This window comes from Siphateles boraxobius, unplaced genomic scaffold (assembly GCF_051911475.1).
Source record: "Siphateles boraxobius isolate OS27281-9 unplaced genomic scaffold, OSU_SipBor_1 8, whole genome shotgun sequence".
NCBI classification, from domain to species: Eukaryota; Metazoa; Chordata; class Actinopteri; order Cypriniformes; family Leuciscidae; genus Siphateles; species Siphateles boraxobius.
In genome coordinates this window covers 23,480,001-23,490,190 of record NW_027509208.1, presented here as the reverse complement: position 1 = coordinate 23,490,190, position 10,190 = coordinate 23,480,001, and the positions used below count along the sequence as shown (strand labels likewise).

The window sequence follows — 10,190 nt, the reverse complement described above, 5'->3', positions numbered from 1 at the left end:
TGTGTATAATATGTAATAATGTGTTGCATGTATGTGTGTTATATTCTAATTTAGCACTGTAATTGCACTGTAATTACTAGGTAAAATCCTCTAATGGCAGCTCAGACATTGGCTTGAAGAACACATGGGCAGGAAATGGCCAGATGAATTGACTGAGGGTGAGGTCAGGGCTGGGATCCCAACACGGAACAAAGGTGTCAGTGGCGGACAGATGGTGACCGCGATCGGCCACGGATCCGCCCCTCTGACACACACACACATACACACCCTGCTGCAGCTGGACACAAAGCATTGACATGAGGCCATTACAAAGACAGCATGTGCACACAGACACACAAAGACAGCTCAGATGCTGCTAAACTTCCCTGCCTTCTTCACCAATGAACTGAATATCTACAATCTGGCTGAAACTTGTTATCTGTGTGACTTAGTGAGTTGGGATAAAGATCCGACCAGTAACCAGAAGGTCGTTTTGTCATGTTAAAAAACAACAATGTAAAACAATTAACCAAAAAAATCCAAAATATCCTTTCTTTACTGGTTCTTGCGTCATTTCTCTGTTCTGTTCCACATCAACACACCTTATTCACATGAAGTGCCTTACAGTGAATGCCATCACTTTGATTCAGTCATTTTACATGTACATTATAAATTTTGCCCTAATCATATGTCCTAACGTAATTCAATCATCCTTCAGGAAGTGACACTATTATTGGGTGAGGAAAAACAGCATGAAAACATTCCATCGTGTTTGCCAAAAATACAAAGACTAAATGAACACCTATATTTAGTGGTTAACATTTAAAAATCTTAGCTATCACTTCGAGAGGCTGCCAATGGGCGAAGCTCGACGTCCAACCACACCTTAACTCTATCCCTAAACCTAATTGAGTTAAGCTCCACCCCTTTGACCCACAGAGGTGGAGCTGGACACGATCAAGCCCCACCCATTCGGCTCTGCACTTATTTCTATCCTGTTAATTATTTACACAATGACATGTGATTTTAATTAATAATGAAGTAATTAATAACTATTAAAATGTCTGAGCATGACCAGAGCTTATTTTGTAAGGGGCCGTTCACACAGAATAAGTTTTTGTATTTCACTGTGCCGTTTTTCCATTGTTTTCCTATGTAAGTGCACTAAATTGGAGTGTTTGACCGTTGCGCTCGCATATTTTGCGGCGTCTTGCACACGACACAGGGTTCTTAAAAAGCAGCGCTCAATGCAAAAGTAGATCAACTTTTAAAAACCAAGACCTTGCTTTTTTCTGTCTGACTGCTTTTCTATGTAAACGTGCTAGATTGACGTCTTTGATCATTATGTTTTTTGCAGCGTCTCACACAGGAGGACATGTCGTTCTAAATTGCAACGCTGAGGTTAAAATTAGTGCTGTCAAGATGATTAATCGCATCTAACATAAAAGTTTGAATATATACACACAGTATATTATATATTTAAAAACTTTTATGTTAAATGTGATTAATCGATTTGACAGCGTTAGTTAAAAATTATCTTGTTTCTTTTCATTCCACTGCTTTTCTTGCGCTTTTTCTCGCTATAAGTGCAGAAAGACACGTTCTTTGTTTTCAAGTGCTCAAGTACACGCAACCCACCGCAGACGACATTGACGCAGTAGGGAAGTGTGCAGAGAGTCGCGGAACGCAGACGACGTAAGTTTGGGCTTTAGGGTGTGGGTTAGTTTCTGTTGTAGCAATTCACCTTTCTGCACGCCCATTACTCCGACCTACAGGTACCCAATTTTTTTTTTTTTTTACAGAGTTCAAATGGTACCAGAATTGTCCAGATTTGTTTCAAGAAGACAAATGGATACCAAATTAATTAATCGAACATTTATTTCAACAAAAAAGTTAACAAAGGCAACAGTCAAACATAAATCAGGCACGATTTTAAGGTATAAAACACGAGAGAAAATCCACTTTCAACATTTTAATAATGAAACATTAACATTTAAAACAACACACAAACATTTGAAACCACCTAAAGGGATAGTTCCACCCAAAAATTTAAATTTTGTCATCATTTACCCTCATGTTGTTCCAACCCCGTCTGAGTGTCTTTCTTCTGTAGAAAACAAAATATATATTATGAAGAATGTTTGTAACCAGACAGTTGACGTTAGCCATTGACTTCCATTATATCTATATTTTTCCAACTATAGAAGTCAATGGTTACCGTCAACTGTTTGATTACCAACATTCTTCAAAAATACAAATAAAAAAGAAACTCATACAAGTTTGGAACAACATGAGTCTGAGTAAATGATGACAGAATTAACATTTTTGGGTGGAACTAACCCTCTAATAAACTTCTCTTTTTTTTTAATTAAAACAGAGTATGAATCAATATAAAACCATTTTTAAAACAAAACGTCTGGTCCTAAATTGGCCAACAGTAAATTGTGCAAAGTTTTTAGTCCCAACAGAGAATGATGCATCACCATCACAGTTTTGCCTTTATCAGAACCTGTAGTGCATGTTAAAACCACATGCACACATTATAAGTTACGTCACTGCCTGGAGCATGACAAATACTTAACAAATCACTGTGTCATGCAGGTAAATCAATATTATGTGCTTGGGCCTATAAGTGAACCACGCCAAAAATAACATCTGCGTGTTCTAGATGTAACATGAGCAGCGTGACCTCGTCATCAGAAATTGTTTACAAAGGCGGGTCGCTTGATTTGAAACACAACAGTAGTCTACATCATGACTCTAATCACATGGTGTTATCCTGCACACCTTAATATTCACATCTGGGTGGGGTTCATTTTTTGAATGTCTGCATTCCTCTAAGGCACAAAGCATATGCAAAATTATTATGCAGAAGATGGCACAAGCTCCGCCACTACTCATGGGACAACCTAACAGAGCTGTTATTGATGACACCGAGATGAAAACGACCTTGCAAAGCCTGATCCGGCAGAAAAGCTAAGCACATCTAAATCCCACAGCGGACAGCCAACACGAGCGAAATTCAGTACTGCTGAATCGACATGAACCGCGGACATCAACCCACACAAGGACAGTGACGTCTCTTCAAACAACTCACTCGGTTTCAACTAAGCTGTCAATCAGTGCTGCTGACCACACCCAACATTCTTCCCATGATGCAAAGAATCTTTTTACAAAATTGAGGTAGAATAAGTCAGTAATTGGAGAAGTACAAAAGGAAATGTGGTACTTTTTGTGGGCTATTGTGCTGCTAACGACTTCTAAATGTATTTTAAGAGCCATGACTTACAAATTTATTGCACTGGAAGTAATATTTCTCACCACTATGATATTAAATAATATGTAATCTTTCTATTTACAGCTACACCTGAGTTTTGAGCACAGGAATACCATAGAAAACACCTCTCCTAGCTTTAGTAAAGCCCTCTGGCATGTACTTGATTTGTTTTTTTTTAGAGATTACAACAGACAGGAATCTAAATGTTCATTGATTGCAGACTCGGGTACTTTGATGAGGCACACAGGGCAGTGGACGGTGATCTGGACTGGAGGATTGTTTGGAACGGCGTCTCCGACCTCCTCTCTCTGCTGCACTGCGGACGTGGAGGACTCACCAACTGTCCGCTGGAAGTAATCAAAGATATGTTCGGAGTTATGCTCTTCCCGTGATCTTTTCTTGGCTCCTGAAGGCGTAGTCCCTGATGTCCGGGGGCTGCCAATGATTCTAGGGTTCGGAAAGTTGGATTCAGGCTTTCCGGAGTGCTTGGAACTGGACCCAGAAGTGTGTGAACTTTGGGGAAATCCAGTGTTTCGGAATCCTGAGCTTGCAGCATCTGACCCTAGTTTTTGGTTACTTCCGAAGAGCTTCGAAACGTAACCTGGTGTGCTAGTTGCCGACTTTTGAGGGCTTCCTAAAGCTTTCGAATTTGAATCTGAGAATTCTGTTTTAGCGCTGCTTCCAAAATATTTGGAGAGATACGACTCTATAGAGTCAGGCTTTGGCCCTGTGGTGGTGGATGAATGATGGTTATTGATCAGGCTTGTTTTCCCAAAAGGTTTTGTGTCTAAGGCACTAGATGAAGATGCTCCATTACATTTAGCAGGGTTTGCTGTTGTGGCATCTGTGGCCGGCTTGGACGAACCGGAAGCACTGGCTGCTCTCTCCGGAGATTTAAGGACTATGGCCTGGAAAAGATCTTGCACTGACCTCTGCTTGGCTTTGACGTTGGAAATCCTCACAGGTGAGCCATTGACGTTGATAAAGGCATTAGTGTTGCTAACAGACTTTCTGCGGGGAACATTCGATGCACCTTTGCTGCTTCTTTTAGGCAAGTTTGTCTCAATGGGCCATAGTCTTGGAAGGAGTGGAGAGTCAGGTGGAGAGACCAGAGGTTCAGGTTGCACTTTAGGAGGACTCTGACTCGGCTTGTTTGTGGAAGTCTGTGTGTTCCCTCCTAGAATAAACCCTCTCCCACTAAATGGAATGACATTTCTGATGTCTTGTAAGCCAGAGCCTGAAACACAATAAATATAATTTAATTGTCCAGAAAACCATACAATGTGGCACTATAAAAACACTGCTCTTTGTTTGTGCAAGCGGCCCAACATGGCATCACTGGCTCAATCAATGTCATTAGTGACGGATCTGGCATGGGGATCTGGTATTAGTGACGGATCTGGCACGGGAACCGGCATGTAGGAATTAGTGCAATTACAAGATTCTGACTTGTTAAAAGCATTCATGTCCTTGTAGAGCTTGTAATTACAATTTGTAAACTTGTACCACCTGACCGCTGCAACATCATGTGGAAACACTGTAGAAAAATTTAGTTAAGCCATTGATCTATATTTATAATGGATCAGTGAAAATACCTTTGTTTAATAATTAGGAATTCAGGCTCAGATATACTAAAAGGTCCAGTCTGTAAGAATGACTAGTGGTCAAAATAGATACTGCAGTCTATTTCAAAACAACGGAGATTGTCGTTTCTCCCGCCACCTGCTCCTCAGACTGGACGGTGCTCACACGGGTTGCAAGTTTAAGCACACGCAACAGGAACGAGCGAAATGGACAATCAAAATTGGCAAATTGGCAACGTGCAGTATCACAGACCAAAACTAAGACAAACATTCCAGCCTGGAAACACACATTCAAAGTAAAATAACTGGCTGTAGAAGTATTTTTCCAGAGAAAGGAGTATGTGAACTTAGCATGTTTCCTCAATATATGCAAACATATTATGGTATGTTTATGCTTTAATAAAGTGAAAAAGTTACATACAGCACCTTTAATTTTCTTTGTTCCGCTCTGTATGGCGCAATTTAATCATTTTGACAGCACATTTTTATTTTGTTTTAGTCATAGTCTTTTGGCTAAAATTCCAAGTGGTGTCCATGTAAACGTAGCTATTGTGATTGAATCTCTTCCCAAATCAACCCTATCTAACCTTTTCATTTCATTCTTATTCATTGATGAAAAGGTCCAAGATTTTACTCAAGATTAAAATTTTTCCAATAATAGTGTTTCCATAGAGTACCATACTCTATTTTAACCTATTTTGTATCCTATTTGAAAAATCATTATTCTAGCAAAAGTGGTAAAGAAAATCAGACGTTTTTTTCCTATTAATGTTTTCTATTTAGAATTTGCTCTTAAAGCTAGTCCAATTTGTTTTTCAGTGTTCTTTTACTATGCACATTTGTATGAATAAAAGTAAATGTATACATCGTTTAATAATGTGGTAATAGCGAATGGATCACCTGTTGTGCTGCTGGGAGGCTTTGAACTCTTGGAAATCTCATTGGAAGGTTTTTTTTCTTTGTCGCTTTTGCCTGTTTTCCCATAATTCTCTGGCTCTTTGATTTTGGTGTATGTTCCACCGCAGGTCCTTTGGTGCTCAGCCCACCAGAGATCTCTGGCTGAGGGAGGTCTGTTCATCGCACGCTTTACATAGCCAAGGAACGGTTTGCGATTCTGACAGGGTCCATTACAGCGCCACCAGTGCTGCCTGTACACATCAACCTCATCGTGAAACGAGTGATATATCTGTGAAAAGAGAAGCAATACAGCACAAAGATTGGTGTCATAATGTTCTGCTAGTTAAGCCATGCTGTAAAGAATACTGTTTCCAGGTCCAAACCTCGTCTCCATTTCAAGTGAGAATACTTTCTCAATAATCATTTATGAGCACTATTCATTTATAGCAGATCTATAAGCTAAGATTACATTACAGTCTTCAGGCTCATGACGTCCCCAATATTTTAACAATTCATTAAAGATGAATCACTGTCTGGCCAACTGAGATTTCGTTATAGAGACAAAGGTTAGATCACCATGAGTGTATATCAGCACAATTTGTTGTTTGCTTTTGGGATTGGATCAGTATTTGGACCCGGAAACTGACACGTGACGTCAGACTTAACAACTGGATTTTGTTTAATAATCGGATCTGTTCACGGTCTTACAGTGATTTTGGTGCCGCTTGCTTGGTTGATTCTGTCCATGTGTTTGCAGAACTCTGGTCCGTGACCATCTCGATCTCTGTTGTTTTGAGTCACAAAGAGAAGAGCGTGGATCATCTCATGAAGAAGAGTCTGTGGAAAGAAACAGTAACATTAAAATCAAGCAGCAACTGATCATGAAATACATTTAGGGCACTTCATTTTAAATTTTCCTCACATAAATTTATAAGGTGGAACATGTTCTTAGACTAATATATTAGATTAGATTAATGATATAGATTACAAAAATGAACTTTTTTTCTTTAGAATAGGGTGCATTGTTGAATTGTGCAGATTAAGACCAAAAGCCTGTGCTAACCATGTAATGCCTAACATATGAAATAATATAAATCTATTTTTTTTAAATGGAAGAGTTTATTGAACCTTTACAAAAAATATAAAAATATATTCATATGTGTTTTATGTTGAGTATCATATTGGATACAATATGGCTTTTATGACTCATACCCAGATAGCAACATAGTCTCAGCCCAGATCCGTCCCACATCTGGTATGTGTGGAATCCACGTGTACCAGATGTGGGCCGTATCTGGGCCGACAATATGTTGCTGTCTGGGTATAATACATATGATATAGCTAGTGAGAATACTGAGTTCACACTCGACTCGAGGAAAATAATACCTCAATTTTATTCAGAAAAACTCAGCAAAAATGTGCCATTTGTCATTTATATGGTCAAAAAGTAAGATAAATTATGAAAGCTTGTAAGGTAAATAGATGAGATTTGTATGACTGTATGGCAGAATACTTGCATAAAATGCATATAAATATCAACTTTGTCACTCTTTATCTCCCAACATCATGAAAGATGATATTTAAATGCTTAGTCTTAAAGCCAATGCCCTTTAGTTTTTTACATTTTCACATGATTTTCTAATATATATATATACCGGTATATGGATAATCAATTTGTTGCTTAATCTAGTAAATATTGATCTTGAAATATTATGATTACAATATTGAAGTTATTCTTAAGTTATTTTATTAGATTATTAATTAATACTTCATTAAAGATTACATTTCACAGCACAAATACTTGAAGGTTGACATTTTTACAATTTTTCTTGCTGAAAAGTATAAACTATCAATTGGATGAAATGTAGAAGATTGTGCACAACGGGTTTGCCAGTAAAGTAAAGTTGAGAGGCTTTACGATTCAGTAGGCTTAGATTAAGGAATTTTCAGTTTGAATTTAAAAGTGAAGAAAGCCACATTTAACCAACCTGTACAAGATCTTTGCGGGGTCTGAGCTTCAGGAGAGGTTCACTGAGTCGAATAGAACACAAGCCTCCTCTTCCCTCATAAGAGCAAACACCTGCACACCTGAGGGAATCAGACATTAGACAGTGATTACATGTCAAAGGCATCTATCTATCTATCTATCTATCTATCTATCTGTCCATCTATCTATCTATCTATCTATGATCTACCTATATATAGATCTGTCTATCTATCCATCTATAATAATAAAAACATCAATTAAATATAATAGAAGAAAATATTATAACATAACTTAAATTTAAAATAAACAAACAGTGTTACTAGATAGTAATCTATACAAAAATAATATTCTATTAACTATCTATCTATCTGACTGTCTGTCAGTCAGTCTATCTATCTGTCAATCTATATATGTATATCTATCGATATATCTATCTGTCTGTCTATCTATCTATATGTCTGTCTATATGTTTTGCTGAGCATTAGACAGAATCCTGTCCGTTGGGTTTGTGACTCTTACAGTGTCATCCTCGGGCTCCACTTCACCTCCACCCCGCTGAGTTTCCCCCAGAAGAACCTGTCGTTAAACTGCAGGAACATGGCTCTCACGTCCGGACTGGGGTCCAGCGTCTCCCACGACTCATCCACGATGGACAGCGATCTCTCCGGTCTGGGCTGAGAGAAGGGAATCACACTAGAGGAGTCGATCTTACGCTTTTTACTGGACGGACAGTCTTCATCACTCCATCCAGCAGCCGATGTCTCCTGATCAAACTGCTCTTGTAAACGAAGAGCGAGTAAAAAGTCTTCATCCTCCATCTTCAGTCTTCTTTAGTGCGAATAGATCAACTGAATGACACCATCAACCAGCACAAAAACTCCACATATAACGTGAAACATCAATCACAACCAACGAAACTCCCACCTCATACATTAAAGGGTTTAAGTATAAAGTTAGGGCTAATCGAAGGTTTTCATGAGTGTGACGATACTGATTAAGGTCTAAAATTCTTTGAAAGAATTACGTTACTGTCAAAGCATTTCCACTAGACCTTTGAAAAAAATAATTGTTGGCCAATCAGAAACTCACACCGTGTACTGGAATGCTGGGAAATGTATTTCTATTTTTAAATTTGATAATATACATGAACAGCGAAACATGGGGGATATGTGGATATTACACAGTGCAATGCCCAAACAGATAAAACTGAGTTACATAAATAGAATAAAAAATAATAATGCTGTGTTACGTTATTCTTACGTAAAATGTTGACCGATCAGAGAAGTTGCACGGAGTTGATGTAGCTGCTCAAACAAAAACAAATAGTTGAATTAGTCTTTTGATATTTAATTATTCACCCCGATATTAAAGTTTGGTCTGCAAATATTTTACTTATCAACACGGAGTAATTTAATCGTTTTACTCTGTTAAAACACTTCCTACAAAGGAGGTGGTTCTGATTTTTGGTCTTGCTGTTTTACTCAAATTGGCATAATGACATATTTACTGTATATCTGTATATACTTCATATTTGTGAGCTATGTTTGTAATAATGTGTATGGATTAAACACATGTGAATATGTATGTTTTTTAATCAAACAATTTTTTTGTTAAATCTCATTATAGGCATATATTAACATGGACAACAACAACAAAATGCATGTAAAATACACCGAATGCAAACAACTACGTGTTACTAGAGGCACATTTTATTAGTATTTTTAAATTATTCAAACATATAAGTGCGTGAATCTTTGTTGTGTATTTTGAAACGTTCGCTCTTCACGTGATATGAGTGACGTCACGGGGAGGTTGAGGAAGCGCTATCTGCAGCTGTAGCTGTAGCCTACTGCAATGACTAGATGATTTACACATAATTATATTCACATTTGTTTTTCTTTTATACATCTTCTTTAGCCGTAACATCCAAAAAATGGCAGACACTGGAAACCGTTTGCGTAAGTTGCTGGAATCCCCTAATTTTGAACCTCAGTCGTACGTGAAGCAGCTCTCGCAGCAGTCCGACGGGGACCGAGATTTACAGGAACACCGTCAGAAAATACAAACACTCGCCGACGAAACCGCACAAAACCTGAAGAAAAATGTTTATAAAAACTACAGGCAGTTTATTGAGACAGCCAAGGAGATTTCATACCTGGAAAGTGAGATGTATCAGCTCAGTCACATTCTCACCGAGCAGAAGAGCATAATGGAGAGCATTACACAGTCTCTCCTGTCCACAGACAAAGACGAAACAGCCAAAGAAATGCTCACAGCCTTCCCAAAGGAAACAGAAGAGGTAAAACAAAGAACCCTAACCACGCTTTTGGAAAAAGTGGAGGGATGCAAGAACATCATGGAAACCCCCGGCAGATATCTGGTCTACAATGGAGATCTTTTGGAGTATGACGCGGACAACATGTCACAGATCCAAAAGGTCCATGCGTTTCTGATGAACGATTGCCTG

The 10,190-nt window shown here is 38.4% G+C and overlaps 2 protein-coding genes across 2 annotated transcripts in view; one reads left to right on the top strand and one right to left on the bottom strand.

Annotated features, from left to right (window-relative positions):
• Positions 1-1,839: 1,839 nt before the first annotated feature.
• On the bottom strand, positions 1,840-8,802 carry sprtn (SprT-like N-terminal domain). The gene is made up of 5 exons (XM_077220535.1): positions 8,243-8,802; positions 7,725-7,824; positions 6,445-6,573; positions 5,740-6,025; positions 1,840-4,493 (listed from the first exon to the last, which is right to left on the bottom strand). Exons 1-5 carry the CDS (start codon positions 8,539-8,541, stop codon positions 3,439-3,441), a joined length of 1,869 nt encoding a protein of 622 aa, XP_077076650.1. The 5' UTR covers positions 8,542-8,802; the 3' UTR covers positions 1,840-3,438.
• Positions 8,698-10,190, top strand: part of exoc8 (exocyst complex component 8) — a 3,706-nt gene continuing 2,213 nt past the window's right edge. Inside the window, exon 1 of the mRNA XM_077220534.1 lies at positions 8,698-10,190. This exon is cut by the window's right edge and continues 2,213 nt beyond it. Within this exon, the coding sequence (XP_077076649.1) occupies positions 9,657-10,190 (534 nt within the window). The 5' untranslated portion in view covers positions 8,698-9,656.